This window comes from Oryzias melastigma, linkage group LG21, assembly GCF_002922805.2.
Source record: "Oryzias melastigma strain HK-1 linkage group LG21, ASM292280v2, whole genome shotgun sequence".
In the NCBI taxonomy this organism is placed as follows: Eukaryota; Metazoa; Chordata; class Actinopteri; order Beloniformes; family Adrianichthyidae; genus Oryzias; species Oryzias melastigma.
Window position 1 is genome coordinate 22484204 of NC_050532.1, and position 22335 is coordinate 22506538.

General features: G+C 38.4%; 2 protein-coding genes across 2 annotated transcripts; both read left to right on the top strand.

Moving 5' to 3' along the window:
• Positions 1–660: 660 nt before the first annotated feature.
• Positions 661–4073, top strand: abhd13 (abhydrolase domain containing 13). The gene is made up of 2 exons (XM_024287207.2): positions 661–889; positions 2486–4073. Exon 2 carries the CDS (start codon positions 2520–2522, stop codon positions 3573–3575), a length of 1056 nt encoding a protein of 351 aa, XP_024142975.1. The 5' UTR covers positions 661–889; positions 2486–2519; the 3' UTR covers positions 3576–4073.
• Positions 4074–8322: 4249 nt separating this feature from the next.
• tnfsf13b (TNF superfamily member 13b) lies at positions 8323–13958 on the top strand. Its single transcript, XM_024287208.2, has 6 exons — positions 8323–8771; positions 8853–8961; positions 11151–11207; positions 11332–11456; positions 11616–11766; positions 13377–13958. The coding sequence occupies exons 1-6, from the start codon at positions 8568–8570 to the stop codon at positions 13487–13489; spliced, it is 759 nt and encodes a 252-aa protein (XP_024142976.1). The 5' UTR covers positions 8323–8567; the 3' UTR covers positions 13490–13958.
• The last annotated feature ends 8377 nt before the right edge of the window (positions 13959–22335 follow it).

Consider the following 22335-nt stretch of genomic DNA (forward strand, 5'->3'; position numbering starts at 1 on the left):
TGAGTCTTGCTGATATTGGGATGTTTGTCTTTTTGACTTGAAGATGTGTCTATGTTTATAAGTCATAAACATACACTATATGACCAACTCCAACCCCCACACAACCTGTTAATTCAAATACACATTAGGTACTACATGCTACATTAACATATACATGGGCAAGTTAATGGCTCATCAGTGACCCACCATGACACAACAATGGGCTCTCGGACCAGAGGGTGGGAACTCTTCCTTGCGCAAATTTGCGCAGGCTTAGGAATTCTAGTGTTAAGACTATTCTACAAAGCACGTCGTTAATTTGTGCATTTTTTTTAAGTTTTTCCCTGTATATCAATACAACAGATCAGTTATGTTATAACCACAGTTATACAATGATCATTCCACAAATGTCAGCAGTTCAGAGCCCAATGCTCAGCTCCATAGAAATTCACTGCATCAAGTTTTGTTGAGAGCGACACCCAGTGGAAAATGAATAACATAAGTTAAATCAAAAATCATATTTATCCTCGAATTTGTATTTAACAGTTCATCAATTCGTATCGTGTTACGTTTAAATCAAAATATGTGCCGTTTTCATATTTATTTGTCTTCACTCGCTGACGCTGTAGCGCTGTTTTGATATTTTACCACACCCTTCCTGTGAATGTGGATGTGGCGGAACCTTCGTCGTCTGCTGTAAAAACACACGGACAACAAAGGCGTCGCACACGTTCGGCTAAACTGTCATGTAGCTAGCCTTGCCGGTTGTAGATGCTAGTCATTTTTCCATTGGAATTTTCCAATAATACAAATATTATTAGTGTAGATCTGACTGGCAGCTACTGCATTGTCTATGCGCCCATGTTTAGCACAGAATACGAGCCGCAGACAGAACAAAAATGACGCAAAGGTGAGAAGACGAGTTTGGTTTTTAGATTAGGAGGCTAATGAAAAAAAGCTAGCTAGAAAGGTGCTAACCGAACTGTTAGCATTCTTGTCACTGAGCTACTTGTTTACTAAAATTTCTGACGGATTTGGCTCACATTTGTTAATTGTAGCAATGTTTTATATTTGTCAACTCGATTGTAACTGAAAATATACCATCACTGATAGATTAGAATATTTAGTTTGTAGTTGCTAACAGCTTACAACCCGCTAATAATTAAGCTAATATTTATGTTTTGGGAATTTTTAAAGCTGGGAGTTGCTATCACAGAGTTTTCTTTTTTGTTAGTGGAGTAAATCAGCTTTTTGGTCGTTCCAAGAAGAATTATGTGAAACTATGTTTGTGTTGGAAGGTGTATATCACACTATCATCACTATTGCATCACTTTTTGATCAGGTCTGCAACCTTTAACAGTAAAAGAGAGATTTGGGCTTAAAACCTAGTAGGAGTACAGTATTTTGATGCTGCTTTGGTGTCAATACAATTTATTTTTTTTAATTTTAATTATGTTCTATTGTCACATGAAGGAAAATATGCATATAAAGAAAAAACTGAAATTTTCTGAATATGTGAAATTATGTTTTACTTTTGACAGAAGCTTGTATGAGTTCCTTTCAAAATAAGATGCCTTAAAAAATGTCCCAAAAGCTCACTTTAATTTTGTTGAATTATTTTATGGAGAAAATAAAAAAATAGGCTTAAAGTTTAATTTCCCAACCATTTCAAATCGTTGGGAATCGGGAGCAAACGAAAAAAATAGTCAGAAAAAGCTTGTGGTAGTGCCACAACTAGAATGATGTTTGATACATTTTATTAAAAAAAACACTTGATTTGAAAAGAAAAAAATCTTTTAACCCATTTTTATGGCCAGGTTTTTGACAAGGTACGAGACTCTGCTCTGCTGGTGTGTTTTATCTTTCTTTTTATCTTGTGTTTTTATATAATTTATCTATATTTCTAAATGGAATTCTTTTAACATTTTAGGCGTCTTTTTAGGCGCGTTAATGTGTTGCGCCTCGTATGACGGAGGTCGTTTTGTGCTGTACGGCCTTCGAGAATGCAAGTGTGAATGCTGTTTGCTGAAAATGGCCGTTGAAGATGCCACTGCTGAAAGCCGACAATGCTGAAATTGATAGCTAAAAGTGCTGAAGCTGATAGCCAGATAAATATTAGATAAATGCCAAATTAGCCTAAGAAAAAAAAAATCACAAATTAGCCAAAATAGCTAGCATGTAGCTGAAATATTAGCTAACCTCCAAAATAGCAGAAGAAAAACCTTAACTAATGCCAAAATAGCCAAAAAAGCTACTAGAATGACATAACTTCAACTTTACTACACTCCAACTCCATATATTATAAAGTAACAACTAATCAACTATTGAATTTGTCGTCGACTATTTTAATAGTCGATTAGTCGTCGATTAGTCATTTAATCGTGGCAGCTCTAGATGTCACACTTCATTCGTGTATTTAGTCTACAAAAAATATCATATTACTTTGGTAATCAACATGATTGTCTTGTTTTGTTTGTATTACTAACCCGTTTTCCTGTATTTGCAGTGTTTGTGTCCTGTGACTCAGCATCTGTTCAGCCATGGAGAAGCCCTGGAGGCTGTGGGGGACAGTTGAGCGCTGCACCCTGACCCTGGTGTCCTGGTCCTGGGGGGCCTGCCGCGTTTCCCTTCTCGCCCTCATCCTCACCTTCCATCTCTACGGAGGATTTTTCCTTCTCGCCCTCATCCTGGCATCCGTGGCAGGAATCCTATACAAGTTTCAGGATGTTCTGCTCTACTTCCCTGACCAGCCGTCATCCTCTCGCCTTTATGTTCCCATGCCGACTGGAATCCCACACGAGAATGTTTACATTCGCACCAAGGACGGGGTGAAGCTGAACCTCATTCTGCTCCGTTACACTGGAGGGGACACTCTTCCTGGAGTCGGCCCCGGTAATCAAAGCAGCCCTACGTCCTCGGCTCCGCCCACAATCCTCTACTTTCACGGGAATGCGGGGAACATTGGTCACAGGGTGCCGAACGCCCTTCTGATGCTGGTTAATCTGAAAGCGAACATTGTTTTGGTGGATTATCGCGGTTATGGAAAAAGCGAAGGAGAGCCGAGTGAGGATGGACTATACCTGGACGCAGAGGCCACTTTAGACTACATCATGAGCCGCGCCGACGTGGACAAGACGAAGGTGGTGCTCTTTGGAAGGTCACTGGGGGGAGCTGTCGCGGTGCGCTTGGCGTCAGTCAACCCTCACCGCGTTTCAGCCATCATTGTGGAGAACACCTTCCTCAGCATCCCACACATGGCGGCGACGCTCTTCTCCTTCCTGCCCATCCGGCTGCTGCCCCTGTGGTGCTACAGGAATCAGTTCCTGACTTACCGGCAGGTGGCGCTGTGCCGCATGCCTTCGCTCTTCGTGTCCGGCTTGTCCGACCAGCTGATCCCACCGGTTATGATGAAACAGCTGTACGAGCTGTCTCCCGCGCGGACTAAACGCCTCGCCATCTTCCCGGAGGGCACGCATAACGACACGTGGCAGTGTCAGGGCTACTTTGCTGCTTTGGAGCAGTTCATGAAAGACCTGCTCAAGAGCCACGCCCACGAGGAGAGCGCCCAGCCTTCGGCCAGCGTCACCATCATCTGAACAAACGTGACGATTGATCTTTTTTTTTGAAAGAATGTACATTTTTTTGAATTTGGCTTTTTATTTCCATCTAAAATATGACGCTTAAATTAATTCAATCTTTCAAGGTTTTAAGGAATAAGAACAGCCTCCATTTGGAGTACTTTTGCTCCACTTAACGCTTGTATTTATGGCCTTTCTGTATGAAGCTGCAACTCTTTCTCAAAACGTCTCAGAGATTCTATTTGCTGAAACAGCCTCTTACATTCTGAGATTTAAAGAAAATTTATAATTTCATAACTTGACTAAATTAATCCAAAATGAACATGTGAGCATTCTGTAAATAGATATATCACTTTGAGACTTTGCACTTTTCTTTTTTTGGTTTATTCCAAATGTTTCTGAGCAATATTGAGGAGCACACGGATGTATATTTATTGTTTTTTTCCCCTTTAATGCCAAACTTTCAGCTGCTCGGCATAGAATGAAAATAAATGTTTATTGGATAATGTGTTGAAATGATTGTGGGAAACGCCCTCTGTACAGTTTTTAACCCTTTAACATCGGTGGCGCTAAAACAAAATCTTTAACATCATGTCATTTTTTAATTGTTAATGCGATCAATGTCATACTAGTAGATTTTGAAGGAGAAAAGCGGCGTGAGCCGCTTTTCTCCTTCAAAATCTACTAGTATGACGTTGATCACACGAATAATAAAAAAAAAAATGACAGTAAATCCAAGAACGTAAACTCTGGAGCTCCGGTGTTAAAGGGTTCACTTCCTTTTTATGATTGCATTTTTTTGTTCCGTAAGGACCGGTTCGGTTAAGTCTAGAGCGACAACGTTGGTAAACCATTCTTTAAAAAACAAGGACATTTTAGGGCTAAAATTGTATTAAAATAAATTAAAAAAATAACGTAAAATCTGTGTTAAACAAAAAATTAAAGGTTACTTGTTGGGATTCAATCAAGTGACTTTTCAATTCAGTTTTAAAGCCATGACTTTGATTTTTTTTTTCCTTTTTAACGCAGTGAATTTAAGGTACTTTAAGGCCAAATATGTTTTCTTTTTGCCCCTTACATCAAACTGCGTTTTCCTACTAACAGAAAGGATTCGATACAAATAAACTTGCAGAAAAAAAAGAGATTTAATAAAAAAAAAAGGCACGGCTCCCGAGAAGAAGTCAGAAGAGAAACTGTCGCAAAGCTGCGATGAAAATGTAAAGTTGCAAGGTGAGGAACAAATCTCGGTTTGTTGCTTTAATTTCCGTTAATAGTTTCGATCGTAACATTGCGAAATCCTGAAGGACTGACTTATGTGAAACTTTTAAATCCGAAAGGCACGCAGCCTGTCCGCTACGCGCACCCGTACACTCACAGCAAGCCTGCATAGATAAATGTCATCTGCTCTGCATTTCTAAATTCAGGCACAGGCCGAAACAAACTGATTTTTTAATTTTCTGCATCGATGAACATGTTGACAGGTTGGAATCGTTTTTTTTACCGATTCACAAATAATCGTTACATCCTTAGTTACTTGAGGTGCTTGCACTAAAATAAACGGAAACAGAAAAACTCCAGGCCAGATTACTTCATCTGAATCAATCTGAGAAGATTTTAGACTAAAATGTGAGATTTTTTTTTTTCCCCTTAGCTTTTCTCATTGTTGCACGTGTTAATTGAAGGTTTCCTTCCTCCCCGTGCTTTTGTGGCTAAACAGCTTTACTCTCTTGGAAGGCTTTTAATGAGCTAATTAACCTTTTCCTGCATGTCTTCCACGAGACGGGGGCGGAGCCTGAAGACAATTTAAACACTGTCATTTGTAAACGCAGCATGCTGCACTGCAGACGTTCGAAAGCCATTTGATTACAGATCTCTTTAGCCATAATTAACAAGAAGAGAATAATAAAATAAAAAATAAAGACAGTTTGTGTCGTTCGGACTCGGTGAAAAGACCACTGTGAATGTAAGTGGTGGTTTTTCATGAACATTGCTTGTTTTAACTTCATCCGTGCAACTTCCTGCCACTGACAGCACTGAAGAGTTTCATACTTTTTTGTATCTGATGCACCATCCTGAGCACAGAATGCAGTCAGGGGTTTAACATTGTGAATATGTTCGTACAGTTTTGTAAGATACAATTTTTGCTCTTGATTCACTGCTTTCAGTTGTCATCTTACTGCTTTCTAACTCACTTTTTTGATCATTTCAAACTGAATGTTCAGATTTTCTAGGATGAAACACTTCATCAGGTCAGGTGCAGACACTCTGGATCTCATTGTTGCATAATCTGGGGGTTTTTAAGGTTTTTTTCTGAGCTGGCATGCCGTGGTTGCAAACTTCTGTAAAGAACCGGCACATTTGTGCTTTTTTTTTTTTTCTTTCTTTTTTGGGCGTGTATATTCACCAATTTTTTCTATCATCTATTAAACGGATTTTCTCTTGTGCTTCTTTTCTATTTCCGAACTCTGTCAAGTTCTTTTGTAAGCACACGTTTTCACTTTCTATTTTCTGTGCGTTAACACGTAATAAAACTTCAATCAAACAGTATAACCGTCTGTGAGGGTTTTTTTTTTTTGGTTGAATCATAAAGTACTTGGGGATGTTGGGGAAATACCATTGGGTCAGGCTGTATAGGAGACCTGGACCGAGTTACCGTGATGTCACCATAAGAAAATAACCTCCTTTTAGCTCCAGTAACATAAAGTAAATTTAGTTACTTTTTTTTGTCTTTAGACCTAGACTGTGTCGATAAGCAGTGACTGGCCCAAGTAATTCTGAGTATTTGTTTCGTAATCACTCTATCCATCAAGGGGCAAGCTTGTTGGAAGGCCACACCCCCTCCTGTTGAAAGCAGAATTAAGAAAATCTGTCAAACGTTTTGAATGTTGGACTTAGAGGCCAACAGGCACCACCTACTTTTATTCCGGCATCTGATTGGTCAATTTTCTGTATAACATGCTACAGAAAAAAAATATTAAAATAAAAACTAAAACTAGCAAGAATCTTTTAAACAAAAAGTATCGGAGCAAGAATGGTTATTCTGACCATAGAATGACAGATTAATAGCCGTTTATTTTTCAATAGAAGTCTACGGGATTTCAGCTACGTGGAGCCAGCAAGTACTTCCTGTTTGGAATGTGGGGGGGGGGGGATCACTCAGTCCAGTTTTATACAGTTAATGGTAAATTCAAACTCACAAATGAAAAAAGAAGCAGTACACTGTGCTGTCAAACATTTCCTAAACAGTTAGCACTCCAACAAAGTTAATAATGAATTATTAATGCAGGAAGTGTTGTGGTGCCGGTTACCTTAATACATTTTTTTCTGCATCACTTTGGTACCACAGTAAATTTTAGGACAGCATTCCGATTAGATTCAGTCTGGAGTTTGAGGTGAAAAGGAAAAAATATATATACTTATATATCATATTAATGTAAGTTAACTGACTGAAAATAGAAATATCAGAGTGTGATTGACCAGAATGTGTCCAAAGTTAAATTCTATACAGATTATTGACTGTATATACTGTAGGATCCAGGTGGAGTGAGAGTAATGTCACTCAGAAAATGGCTTCCTTCTTTAACAAAAGGAAGTCAATTCAGCATTTGGGCGCCACCATGTTGGAGCAGGTGTCAACAGTAACCAGTGAACTGACCGAATTCTGTTTTTGAATGTTCAATTTGGGGACCAGCAGGCACCGCCTACTTTTATTGAGGCATCCGATTGGCCAGTTTAAAACATATCTTTAAAATATTAGGACTTAGTCACAATAAAAAAAAACAAAAACCTGTGGTGTTTTCTAGGACATAGTTTCTGCAGAGCGGCAGGAGTTCATTGAAAATTCTCCTTTGAATAGTGGGATTGACCGTTGGTGCAGAGCAACCCCGCCCCCCTTCCCATTGCCAAGAGCTCTCTGTTTACATGTTCTTCCTCTAGCTCAGAGCAATATTGGAGCTTTCCAACTCAGATACCAGGTCAGATGAGGAAAACCGAAGCGTGCATAGATAGTCGTCTGCAAACGGATGCTGATTTGATCTTTATACATGTCGTCCATCATCAGGAAAAATCCCACAAGAACAAAAAAGCACAGTTTTCCTCAGAGTGGATCTTTAAGGTGGATGATGGTAATTCTGAGTAACAGCTGTTTCAATAGAAATCAATGGGATTTTGGCTTCTTGGAGCCAGTGTGTACTTCCTGTTTCGAACACGAGGGGGAGGAGTCACTCAGTCCAGTTGTCACTTACAGTCATAGTAATTTATAAGAACTTTTACTCGTTTAAAGACCAAGAAAAAGCTGAAGCACTAAAATCAAAGCCCATATTATGAAAGCATCACCACCATGCTTTGCTCAAGATTTTTGATATCCTCTTCTCAGATGAACAGGCTGCTTTTTTTTGTTAATGTATATGATGGTTCTAATCCACAACACATTTTCAGTTTCTCAAGTTTTCAACAAAAGCTATGATGATCTTTGCCGATCCAAGATGGCTTCCCTTCTCATGGTTTATTTACAGAGTCACCACCAGATTCTGCTTGAAGTTACACCCATAATTTACTTCCTTTTTCTAATTTCTCAAATTCAAAGGAGATGGATCATTAATAACTATTAACTGTAATCTTAAACTCTAAAATGAATATATAAATGAGCCTCAGCTTTCCAGCTCTGCTGTCCTTTCCTAAAGTTTCCAGATTCTCCTGCAGCTGCTTGGAGAAGGTAAAGCTGATGCGTTTGGTGACGGTAGAGAGATGGCCCAGAGCGATTGTCTGTTTGGCTGGTCAAGCAGGAAGCTGTGAGTGTGGTTAGCCGAGCGGAAGAGCAGAGGGGAAGCTGTTCTGGACGGCATTCGCTCTGCGCAGCGCCTCAGACGAGTCTGGATCTGACCACTGAAGAGTGAAACCGAGACTTAAGGAAATTGCTAGAAGAAAGGAGCCGAGCTGCTGGAGCTCAGGAAGAAGGAAGGCGGGCTCATGCGTCTGATGTGATCTCTGGAGGTTTCATGCTCTCCGGGAATGGCAGTCTCGGCAGGTGTGGAGTCAGGAAGTGGTTCAGGTAGGCCGTCCTGGCCCGTGTGTCTGCTGACGGTGGCGGCGGTCACCTTATCCTCCGTTTCACTTTTGGCTTTGTACCAAATCGTGGCTCTCAGAGCTGAAGTTAAAGAACTGAAATCGGACATCAGTCGCAGGAGAGGGGAGGGGCAAGAGGTCAGAGGTCATGTGAGTATGCAGCATTTCGACTGAAGCTTTGTCCCGTAACGAGATCAAAGGCGTTAGTGAAGGTCTGTCGTTTCTATGCAGACTGAGCACATCAGCAGCAGGAGAAGTAACCCGGATCCTCAGCAACAATCTGGGTTTCAAAAAGCTTTTGGTCGGATGAGGATCAGGAGGACGGTCTCCGACACAACAGGTAAGGGGTAAGGGTTTGTGGTGTTTTTAACGTTCTTGTAGCATTTTCTGATAATGGTGGAAAGAAAAAAATAAGCTAAAAATTGGATTTCTGAGTTTTTCTTTATTCAAATTGAAAAAGATCATATTTGTGGTGAAGATACTCTGGGCGGGTCACAAGCTCCGTACTCCGAGCTCTCAGCAATGGGGAGGGAAAGGGGGAAGGAGGCGGGGTTTCCCCACACCAACAGTCCCGCCCACAACACAGAGGTGAATTTACAATGATCTGCTGCCGTGCTGCAGAAACTATGTCCAGCCCTGTTCGTCATGAGCTACTGCTGGTTAGGCAGGTGTTAGCAGGGAGCTGCTGACTCTGACGGTCGACATGGTGGATCAGCAGTCTCCCTGACTTGTTTTATGTTTGGCCTAAGTTCCAATTCTCTTTGGTTTGTCTTTTTGTTTGAACCAGCACACTAATCATTTCATTATTTTTTTATTTCAGGACACAGAATTTCCTTTCTTAATAAACCGTGTTCCTTTTATTCTTATCCAGTTTTTTATTTGTTCATGTAGTCCTGAGCCAGGTTTACCAAGGACGCAACAAGAATGAGCTACTGCCGCTCTGCAGAAACTAAGTCAGACAACAGAAGTCTCCATTCTGAGCTGCTGCCCGCTCATTTTGTAGCTAATCCTGCTTCATTAATTGTGGATTAGATGGATTGAGCAGCAACTACAGGGTTGGAGATGCTCGTTTTTTTGAAAAACGACACAGCTTTTTTGATTTTGCCCGATAACAGCATCATAATTATTAAAACGCTTTCGAAATAACTCAAAGGATGATCGGAGTGAGTGTCTAAAATGAATATCTCGCCTATTGTAAAGTTTTCTCTCATTGTCAAAAATCAGTTCTTTTGCAAAAGTCATGAAGAAAAAAAATGGCTTTTAAAATAAGAACAGTGATACATTTTCTTAAAAAAATGTCTAATTTAACTAATAGCAACATTTAAGTCATTCTAATATGAGAAACTTTACTTTCTACTCCACTGCAGTTATTGGAACACAAACTTTTAACATCTTCAATGTTTGTTTTAAGACCTACATGGAGGAAAATTGTGGTTTTGATGATTTTAGCATGTTTTTGTTTATTTTATTAACTATACTTGAGCATAGCAACTATAATATATTATGTATGTGTAGCTTAAATACTAACTAAACACTATAAATGTACAATATAAATATTGTATACTGCCTCACTGTTATATAGATTAGGTCAGGGAGCCAAATACTGTTAAACAGTTTATTCTGATCTGAAATAAATATATGGATAATCCTTATTGGCTTTTTATTTCCCTGTAATTCTGGTGTCTCATTCTGTGTCTGAAGGTTTATTGTTTTACTGACATTCATGTGTATTTTTCCAAGTCGGACAGCTGTTTTTCGGATCATTCCAACAGCATTTTTCTACGTCTGCGTAGCAACAACAGAATTGGTACTAAAATAGAACAAAGGGTACAGTTTTGAAACAAATACTCAAAAATGTAAAAAAAAAAAAGAAAAAAAATCTAAATAAAAGCATGGTTTTATCCATGTGTTATTTTTTTGTTATGTAAAGTATAAAGCACTTCCGGCGTTCATTCCTCGTCCGACTCTTCTAATACATTTTAGAACCCTTTGGGGCCCATGAGGCAAAAAGTGGTGTGAAATCTTGAAGGAATTCTTGATATAATAAAAATAAATCAAAACATGACAACTCATGATAAATTTGAGTAGTTTTATTTAATTCAAACTATGGTTTATGTGATAAAATGGAAAATAAAAACATAGGAAGATCCTAAAATTATTCTTAATAATAGGAATTTGGGAAGAAAAAAATCCTATAAAAATAAAATAATAATGATACTGGAGACTTGGCCTTTGGTCCACCCATTCCTGGGGAATGTGAGACTTTACCCAGAGACCCATGACACTAAGAAAAATGCAAAATATTGAAAATCATGTCAATACTTATGAAATCACCCAGCGATAGTGCTCTTGGGTTAAACATTTGATTTCGTTTATTTCTCCAAACGAGACCATAACTGAAAGTACAAACCAGTTCACAGAAACAGTATTTTTAAACCTGTGGTTTCACATTTCCCCATTGCAGAAGTTGTCAAGTATATACTTGACACTGAAGTAACTGAAGCTTAATTCTCCAAATTTCTCCAACAGTTTCTCAGTCTTTCCTGCAGCTTTTGGCAGACGGCAGCAGAAAAACCTTCAGGAAAGGTACAGTTTTTTTAATCTTACTGTCATTTAACATGAATTTTTCAACCATGATTTTTTTTTTTTTTGGAAAGCTCTCAACATACCAATATTTTTTTTAAAATAAAATACTTTTGTGTTTCTTCAGCACTTTCCTCAGGCTCCTACACGGGAATCCCTTGGCAGGCCGGGCTGAAAAGAGGAGAGGCTCTGGATGTGGAGGGTGACCGGATCGTCGTCAGAGAAGAAGGCCTCTACTTCGTGTACAGTCAGGTCAGGAAGTCTCTGTCATTTCACTCCTTTTCCACAGAGGGGCGCTGCTATTCCATCTCCAGATTTTCCTCCCTGAAGACAAATCTGCAGGATTTTAAAAAGTTACTAAGCACTAATATTGAGTTTTGGTGATGTTACTTTGCATTTTGAGGAGTACAGGTCTATTACATGGACAGCACCTTCACCATGGGCCACGTGGTGATCCGCTGGAAAATGAACGTTGTTGGAAACGAGGATCCAGATGTGCATTTGTTTCGCTGCATCCAGACCATGGACTCCGTCTACCCCTTCAACACCTGCTACACAGGAGGTGAGCCCACGTCTCTGTTCATTTACCTATGTGGCAGAAAATATTAAGCAAACATAAATAGGCTAAACTCAACACGAATAAACCTTAGACTAGCACAGTGGTCTGCAACCTGCAGCTCTGGAACCACTAGTCGCTCTTTGGCTAAAGAAAAAAAACAATAATAGTTTTCTTTTTATTTAGACTGAAATAGTAATCATAATTTTAGTAAAAAGTCTGATGTTTTATTAGTTTAAAGCACAGATTATCTTAGACAGTCAGGAGCTGCACTGTTATGATCCGGTTTGGCACAATGTGTCTTTTATTTTGAAAGGAAACCATATGAGCTTCTGTCAAATTTAAAAAATAATTTCACGTTTTAAGAAAATGTTAGTTTCTCTTTATATTTTTGTTTTGACTCATGCTAAAAAAACACACACACACAATTCATATTTGTTATTAAAAAATACATTGTAATGAATGCTCAGCAGCATCAAAATAAGACTTTGCGGTTCCTACTCGGTTTTGATCACTAGAAAACAAGCCCAAACGGCTCTTTTACTGTTAGAGGCTGAAGACCCCTCTATTAGATGAAGGTAGGCGACTGCCTAGAGCAGTTTGGGGGGCCTCGAGCGAACAATAAAATGGGGACCCCTGCTGTGGTTGTATTAATCATTTCTTTTTTTAAAACCTTACCTGGTAAAACATCCATAATGTGTTTAATTTATTTAATTTCTCAGGTTTTATTAAATAATAATAATAATAATAAAAAAAACAAAATCGCAAAATGACCATTTTCTGCCCCTCAGTTTGCCTTTCCTCTCTTTTTCTGTCTCCTCTTAACTGTGAATTTATTTATCTTATTTTCAAGTTCCACTTTTAAATGCAAAGGAAAAATGGCTTTTTTGCTTGTTTGACTTTTTTTTCCTTTTTAATCTTTTGGAAGAGTCTCTCTCTGCTCACTGACTTGGTTTACAGAATATTTCATTGCTCCAGATTCCTGGGGGAGGATGAAACCCTTTCACATGTGTGGTCTGATGCCAGATCAGTGATTTTCTTAAAAATAATTATGGCAAAGTCCAATAATAATGACCATAAAAATTGTTGGGGCCCAAGGGAGTTGCCCATCTTTGCCCAATGGTAAGTCCGTCCCTGACCTGGTGCCTCCAGCACTTTTGGGGCTCCGAGCTGACGACTTAAAATATTGCTTTAAATAATTTTTATATCCATCATTATTTGATTCTGTCATAATAATAATATTAAAACACTGAGATGGCATAAGATGTGAAAGTGTTTTATCCTCTCCTCATCCGTAAAGCAAGTCAGCGAACAGAGACTTTTCGATAAGATCAAAAAGTAAAAAGAAATGAGAAAAGGCAAAAGGAGGGGCAGAAAATGTATTTCTAAAACGTTTTTTTTTTCATTATTCATTTTTTTATTAATATCTTTTGCCTTCTTTAGTAAAACCTGACAAATTAAATAAATTACAGACTACGAAAGGATTTAGAAGAGATTGCTCCAGAGGGCTCCATCTAATAGAACTTCTAAAACCACCACTGATCAAGATTTGAACTAATTCACAAACATATTTCACTAAATCTGTCTGGTTTAATGTGAACATTTGATCTCCTCAGGTATCGTAAAGCTGGAAGCTGGAGACTACTTGGAGCTCCTGATTCCTCGGCCCACGGCGAGCGTGTCTTTGGAAGGAGACTCCACTTTTCTAGGAGCGCTGAAGCTGGCCTAAAGCTCAACATGACTTTAAAAAACAAATATTCTATCACTAATAAAGCAATGCAACAGTTGGAAGAAACAACGCACAAATTCTACTGATCTTTCAGATGGAGATGAGAATGTTTTCTATGACAGAAACAACTAATTGTGTATTTTTTCCCATTAAATATTTTCTCTGTAAATAAACACAATTGCAAAACTGAACATAAGTTACTCTTTTGCTTCTCCATCCTAAATCGGAAAAAAAAAAATCACGAAGCTTTCACAATGTAACAGGTTGGTTTTTTTTCTTATATTTTCCTGTTCTGTTATTGAGATTTTCTGTCTTCACATGTGGATAATATATCATCTTATGCAATAAAGTGACAAATCCTGCAATTGAAATTCTGATTAAAGACTGATGGTTTTCATGAAAAAAAAACATTGCAGATGAAGAAATGAGAATGCAGAGAAACACAAATGAACATAACTAAAATAAAAACATAAAACATTAATACAATTTTGTTTTCAGATGAAAATATATATATTTTTAAATTTATTGTGGAGGACAAGCTTTTGATATTTTAATAATTAACTGTTTAAGTGTCCGGTGAAGTTGTCAAAATGTTCCATTAGTGATTATTTAGAGTTGTGTTGTAATAAAAGTAAAATAGTTATTTAAATGAAGGGAGAAAATGAAAGAATCTCTGTTTAGATCTGGTCAGTCACTGTTATGAAGGTTCTAAAACCTTTCAGGTGGATATAAAAGTTTCATAATTGGAACACTTTTAAGATTATTTAAAATCGGGTCCAAATGTTAGTCAAATGTTCTCCACCAACATCAGTGTGCGACCTGACCAATGTGGTCCAACATTTCTAGAAACACACTCCTCAACCTGGTGGTTCTCTGAAGAGTTGAAGATGCAAAATGTGGACCGACATCTGATTGAACTCTATGGGATGGCACTTGAGTTCATATGTGAGTCAAGGCATGTCAACAAATACTTTTGGTAAAATAGTCCAAAAACAAAACACTGCTCGGGTTCAGATCAGGAAAATCGTTCTTCTCAATCATACCATTCCAGATTTTACTGTCATTAAAGTTTCCTAATGGAGGAACAAGGTCTTCAGTTGGTGTAATTTGGGTATGATAAAATGAGTCGACTTATTTAAACAATTTTAAACCCAACTTTGTTAAAATAGACTATAAACGCTGTCTCTACAGACTTACAATTTACCCCAAAACACACATTTTTTACCAATAAAAAGAGAAAGTCATTGTGAAATTTGCTTAGTCACTTAGGTTACCATTTTTTTTTTCAGATTAGCTCATTTAATCGTTTTTAATCTTTGTTGGATAGAACAGCATCATCTGCTAAAAGTAGAGATGAAATCCTGTAGCCCCTAAATCCCATTCTCTCTGATTCCTGTAATACAAGCGCAGCTCCTGATGGTTGTACAGATCCTTCAGCCCTCAGTAGGAGACCCCAGACGTCATTTTCACAGAGTACCTTCTAAGGTATGGAGCCTCGAAAGAGCCAAAATGAAATAAATATATATAAACATTATGTCATGAAATACTTAAATGTGCTCTTTTCATATTTTAATGCAACATTTATTTCAACATTTATTGATTGATTTCAACATTTATTTATTTAATGCCACTTTTAAATAACTAATGACACATTTATTTATTTCAATTTGGCTCTTTTAACCTACAAGAGAGAATGAAATAAATGAATATGTCATGAAATACTTAAATGTTCCATTTTAATGCCACATTTATTTCAACATTTATTTATTTATTGCCACTTTTAAATAATTAATGACACATTTATTTATGTATTTAATGGTCTATATATTTATTTCATTTTGGCTCTTTCGAGACTCCATACTAAGGACCATCACAAGATACATGACCCAAAAAATTGGAAGTGCAAACTCACATCAAATTTGCATCAGTTGTCTCTTTTTGGATGGACGGTGAATTAGCTGCTGGGTTGGTCAAGATAACCTGATGCCCAGGTGCATGTGGGAGGAGCTACTGCCAGATGTCTGTATATCTAATTTTCAATGCATGGAAGACACGGATGATGTTGAGAGATTGTCAAAGTTCAGATTTTTTTAACTCAAATTACACCTCGGCTGGACCAATGCGGTGCAACACGATTGCGTCTGTACCTTGACTTAACATTAAAACTGGATGGTTCTGACTTGCAAAAGCACTGTGAATGAAAATCAAATCAATCCACATGAGTCCAATCAAAAATATATATATATATATATTTTCAGGTACAATCCCATTATAAGGATGTCCCCATTAGCCAATCATAAACAGTTCTTATGAATTCAAGCTTCTATTTAACAAAGTCTACCATGTTTTTCTTTTAATCTGTCTTTTCTATATCAGCAAATGTTTAGGATTTCTGTTTGTTTGGGCAAAAGAGCTTAAGTCCTGAAGTGACCCGACTCAGTCAGTCAGTCAGTGAGTCAGTGAGTGGTCACTTTTTTGTATGAATGTTGCCCCGAGTGTCAGAAATCTATTTTACAAAAGGCAGGAATCAAAAGAAGGGTCCAGAAGAGCGGAAAAAAGGCAGAAATCAAATGGGCTTAATGGACAGCACTAACTATTAATGGAAAAGAAGGTAGACACCGTCAAGCTAAAATGCATACAGAGAGTCGGCCCGGCCCGCGGATCCATTAAAGACAGAGAGGCTCTTTGATGATCCGCTCACTCTGTTTACCAGAAAAAGGAGGCTGAACAAACAGCAGCTGAAAAAAACAAGGAGAGTACAAGAAAAGAAGGCTGCAGAGCTCTCCTATAAATGGTGTCAAGCATGATCCCCCCCCCTCCTCCTTCAGGGCCACAAACGTCTTTGTGTGGTGTCATGGTGACGGCTTGTGTGTTTGCGGACGCTGATGTCATTATGGGGTTGGCTCTCAAAAGAGAAACCAGCGTCTGACCGGAGAATCAGGAAATGAGACCTGCTGTGTACACACACTGGGTCACACACTACACACACAGAAACAGCAGGTGTTGATAGCAGAAGAAAAAAGAACATTGACATTTTCAAAAACAAGTTTTTTTTATGTCGCCAGTGATGGCGGCAAAACCCTTCCCCGTCTGTTTCCTGAAGTTCTACTTTTCACTGAAACCACAAGCAAAGACTTAGTGAAATGTATTATGAAGAGTCGTGTCAATAAATAAATGACAATTTAAGCGATCTAATATTGACTGAAGCTATGCCCGAATTCTTTCACTACTCACGATATAGTTCACTAGTGTGTTCACCATTTTCTAGTGCCCTAGAAATTTCCCATAAGTCTTTGCGATAAACTAGCATACATCGATGCTTGCTACATTAGCGAATATAGACCACCATGCATTGCGGCCGAGCAATTTTATGTGAAAAAAATATGTTTAAATGTCATTTTTTAATAAACAATTCACATTTTCATCATCAGAACACAGTGGAGTCACAAACAGACGTGAAATTTTAACTTTATGAAATTGGTGACGTCACAGAGAGTTTTAGTAGTTAGGGATTAGGGTGGGAATTCAAACATAGTCTTCATGTACAAAGAATGAGCATGATCTTTCCTTCTTTTTTGAGTAAAGTTTTAGGGTTCCTTGATTCATCCCTATGACCTCAAAAGGATTCAGCAGGTTCAGAAAATGATTTAGAAAAAAGGGTTTTGGTGAAGTTGTGAAGTTTTAAAGAACTAAATTAACTTTAACTTCAACATGTACGAGCTAATACTAGTACCTGAAGCTACTGAGATGTGAAACGCCCGGCTGACCGAGTCGAGTGGACTAAACTCTCGTTTTTCTAGACAAAAAGCAAAATGAAAGTCGAATTATTATTTATTAGTTACATCATCAATTCAGAATTCACTCTGACTCCTCTATTTAGCAGAAGTCAAAGACCGAGCACCAAGAGGAATGCTGCCATATCAGCTGTAAGATGCATCATGATGTACAGAAACAGAGTTGTGAGGATATAGAGTGAGTGGAATATTTTTCAAAAAGACACTCGGGACAAACAATTTGTCCCCTTGTGTGAATAAATTTGCCAAATCAACCAAACAATTCCCTAAATTACAAACCTGTGAAGGTTTTCCTTAAAACACTTCAAACAAAAAAAAAATATTTCTAAATTCAAACACCATATGATCGTTTGTAATGAAGGAAGGATCTTTAATCTTTTGACACTTTTAGTGCAGTTTTGAAATAAAGCTCAAAACTTTGAAATACACCCTTAAGCAACATTTAACCCTATTTTTTTCTCTTTTTGCTTTTATTCGTTGGGTTGATCTGGAATGGCTTTATGGGGATGAGCAACTTAACACTTTGCTGTTGAACTTCATTAACGCATCAAATTTGCATCGACCGGCTCTCCTTTGTCACACGGGAAATTTCCCGCTCTACCGAAAAGTCCAAAAATGTGTTCATAAACTTGAGATTCTCTTGGGACGCTCCTGCTGGAGGAGCCGCGTCTAAATGATAGGCGCATCCGTGATGTTTCAGACTCTCTGTGACCCGGTTTGAAGGCTTTCTGCAGCTGACTTGAAAACCAGAGACTTAAATAGAGAGGATCATCAACTGAGATGAAGACAGCTGTGGATGATCAACAACTTGAACCTGGTGTGACTGACTCTCAACACAAAACCTTAAAAAACAAGAACCAAAAAAATGCAAATACAAAACAAAATAAAAAAGGCTCATAGTGCTAAACATGGACCACTGAAAATAAAAAAATAAATAAAAAAAATCTAAGATTTAGTTTTAAATTTTTAAGACCATTTTATCACAAAAACAGGATTTAAAAATGTCTTTATTAAAAATATGAACTTTTAAATTTACAAAACTTTAAATAACTTATGCATTTCTAAGATAATCTATGGTAAAGATGAATAAAAGCCTCTTGAAAGCAACTCTTCTGTCTTTAAACTTCTATATTTTTTTGCAACATTTTGGAAAAATTCCAATAAAAAACAAAAGTAAACTTATAATAAAGACAAGAAGATAAAATGTGAAACAAACTGGAAAAGTGATTTTATAAGATGTTTTTTTAATGCTATGGTAACATCTGAGAGATGCAAACATAAATGCACTAATCTCAACAAACGGAAGCACCATTGGGAATAAATGCTGTAAAATATCAGCAAAGAAAAGCTGTTGACCCGTCAGGTAAACTGTACAGGTTTGCTAACTGCTTTTCCATCATAAATAATTAAATTCCCTTTCTAATCTACCTCCATTTGTTATCAGAAGATTCTTAATTAAAGTGCATAAAACATTTGGATTTTTTTAAAGTGTCACAAAAAGAGAAACACTTACATTTTTCCTGTCTTTGTTTTAAGAAACCATAAGACAAGGTTGACTACTGCCTCTTTCCTTATTGTTTATGCTTTCAAAAATGTGGAAGAACAATTAAAAAAAAATCTACTATAATCCTCTTCATTTTGTCTGTTTTCTTGTGAAAAAAATCCAACTTTAAATTCCACTGTAATACCCCCATTGCCTTAAATGACCTCCCAAAGCTTCACGTGGTCTCACTCTATTGTAGAATGCTCTGTGTCTCTACAGTAGTCGTATCTGAGGATTATTTTGATCTGTTTCTGCCAACCCTGAATAATCGTGTTGATCCTCAGTCCTCTGGCTGAACCGTCTGTAGAGCTTCCATAAGTGAGGATTTGGTTTATCAGAGGCAAACTGGATTGTACCATCAGTTTCTCTAAAATCTCAGCATCATATTCTATGACAGAATGTGCGTTAAATCGATTCAGCTGGAGGAGATACTCATATTTGATCCGAAAAATGCCAAAGACAATAAGAGGTTTACATGTTTTTGAATTTGATCCTATTTGATCAAATGCTGGATTTTTGGTTTCACTACTGATTCTTAAATATAAGATTTACATAAAAAGTTGATGAAATCATTCAAAAAAGCCAGTTTTCCACCAAATCACTGTGCATTTGGAGAACTGAGGAGGGAATGATGACTAATAGTGATAAACGGTGGTTACTTATATAGCGCTTTTCTATAGTCTCAGTTCTATTCAACTCAACACATTCTCACTTCCATCTCCTCACATACTGACGTTTGGTTAAGAACCCCTCCGAGTCAAAAACTAGCGTTTTTGGTGTCCCCAACTCATTGTTTTGGTGGGCAAACTACGGCCCGAGGGCCATATACGGCCCTCCAAACCCTTTAATCCGGCCCACCAAGCTGAAATAAATTACTCTAATGATCTTTTATAACTTTTTTTTTCTCTCAAATCCTAATGTCTCCTCATAGACGATGGACTACAAACACAATGACCTTTCTTTAGGTGCAGAAAGTTATTTTGTATACATGTGGAGTTCCAAGTTCCAAGTAGGGACATCAACCCATTTGAACAATTGCCCCTTAAATGTGAACAAAAGCCACTATTTTTGAAACAAACATTCCAAAATGTTTAGTTTTGATGTCAATTTTCAATCAAAATGAAATCATGTTTACGTCCAGATTCCATGTTATTTTTTTATGAGGTGGATTACCAAAAACACTCCACGGATTTGTTTCTGGTCTGGCCCTTCTGTCAAATTGCAGAACTCTTTATGGGTCATATGTCAAAAAGTTTTCCCAACTCTGCATTAAATCTTGGGTCAACCTCCAGACCGTGAACCGGAACCGGTTCAGTTCCGGGACGCAGAGCGCACCAGTACCCCAACCCAATACCGGTTTGTGTCTGGTACCAGAACTGCATTGTGATGATACCGTTTGGCACAGAGCATCTTTTATTTTGAAAATAAGTAAATCAAATTTTGAGAGATGCTGGATTCTTAATATATTTATGCTTTTCCATGTTCTAAAAAAACAGACAAAATTCATATTTATTATTAAAAAACAGAAGATCATGAATCCAAATTTCTTGAAGGCTAAAGTAAGACTATGCGGCTCCTTCTAGGTTTTGATCAGTAGAAAATGAGCCCAAATGGCTCTTTTACTGTTAAAGGTTGCCGAACCCTGGGTTAGAATATCGGTACTGGGTTCGCTACCGGTACTGGACGCGTCCCAAGGACCAGTTCTCATCTGGTACCGCATCCAGCACCGCATCTGATACAGCGTCTGATACCGCATCTGGTACAGCATCTGGTGTCGCGTCCCAAGGCTGATTTCACAAATGGCCAGCACCTAAAAAAAAAAAAAAAACGATAATTTGGGACACCCAAAACATAAATTTTTGACAAGTTGGGAGTAAGAATGTGTTGCAACTTCAGTACACACACCTATTCACACAAAATGAACAAATCTCAACCACCAGGAGCAATGTAGGGTTCAGGGATTTACCCAAGGACGCTCTGACACCTGGGCAGGCAATGTGGGAACCGAATCTTCGATGGTCCGATCCGGAGTCGACCGCTCTACCACTGCATCATGGCCCCTCACACTAAAGTGACTCAGAGAGTCGAAAGTAGGGTTGGGCACCGAAGTTCGGTTCCAAGTAGGAACCGTTATGATTTGCGCGGTTCTACCGAAACCGAAAGATGCGGCTGCAAACGGTGCCGGATTTCGGTTCCAAATTTCATTGAAGTTTCATTTGTCTGTGGACATGTCAATCACTTGTACTCCCTTCTGATTCTTTACGATTCAGCCTATCTATTTACTTTCTTGTGTTCGTGGGCGGGCTCATATAAAACCGCCAACAGCGCATGCGTGCGCATCTAAAATGCCGAAGCTAAAGCGCTCGAAGGTCTGGCTGTATTTTACAGCAAAAACGGAAAATTCAGCCACGTGCAACCGATGCAGCAAGATTATCTCGTGTGGCAGAGGTAACACCTCAAATCTCAGCAAACATTTGACCACGCATGGGATTGCATTAAATGCAGAAAATTGCACGGTCTTTCACTGCTGGGGGGGTGTAAAGCGTGAAGGAACACACTCTAGCACATCCTCCGGAGCTAGCATGAGCATTTTGGGTCAAGAAGAAGAAGAGCCCGGTGAGGAGGACCCAGGAAACATTGAGAGCAGGCATGACACATCCGCTGACGTCGGTGGGCGGGACTTTCGCTGTGAATAGTGGAGTTTCCGCAATTTTTAAACAACGCTGGAGCCCCATCCCAAAATGAAACAATGAATCGTTTCCTCCTTGTTGGGCTGCTAATAGCAGAAAGCTCGGCTCGGCTCCGCCCACCACCACAGCGGGTCGTCATCATCTGCTGCGCTTTGCAGCCGTGTGATTGAGATTTATCTTCTGCCTTATTTTATTGAAATAAAATATTGCTTTTGCCCAAAAACAACTGCAAATAAATGCCACATTCCTGATTTAATTTAATAAAATGTCAGGCTAAAATTTCCAGGACGTTTAAGTTTATTTAAGACGGAGTTTTATATTATGCTTTATATTACGTGCGCACAGCTGCACGGCAGGAGGGAGTCTGCGCTTGTTTGAAGCCGTTCTGCTTTGGATTTAGGAAGATAAAGGCATTATTTTTTATTACTGAAGTACCGCAATAAGCACCGAAAGGGAACCGAAACCGAAACAAAAGAACCGCGGTAGAACCGGAACCGCATCAGATCCCATCGGTGCCCAACCCCAGTCGAGAGTAGCTCGATAAGAGACAAAGCTCACCCAAGTCCACCATAGCTATTAGTGGTATGTATTGATAATAGTTTGACGATACGTATCGCGATACACATCATGATACAATATGTAAAAGTAAGACGCTGAACTTCGTTTGCTCATAAACAATTAAATATCCTCTTGTCAGCATTTTTTAATTAATACAAGTTATACCACCAAATTAAATATCGCGATATAGCGTCATATTGATTTTTCCCTACACCCCTAGTTGTATTCCGTCTGTCTTCCTAAAGATATCTGACTTGTAGA

What these genes read in the sequence shown, in the direction of transcription:
- abhd13 (XM_024287207.2), top strand. Translation starts at nt 2,520, where the DNA reads ATGGAGAAGCCCTGGAGGCTGTGGGGGACAGTTGAGCGCTGCACCCTG.
- tnfsf13b (XM_024287208.2), top strand. Translation starts at nt 8,568, where the DNA reads ATGGCAGTCTCGGCAGGTGTGGAGTCAGGAAGTGGTTCAGGTAGGCCG. An exon ending in GGCAAGAGGTCAGAGGTCAT is followed by an intron (nt 8,772 to 8,852) that starts GTGAGTATGCAG and finishes GTTTCTATGCAG; the next exon opens with ACTGAGCACATCAGCAGCAG. An exon ending in CAACACCTGCTACACAGGAG is followed by an intron (nt 11,767 to 13,376) that starts GTGAGCCCACGT and finishes TGATCTCCTCAG; the next exon opens with GTATCGTAAAGCTGGAAGCT.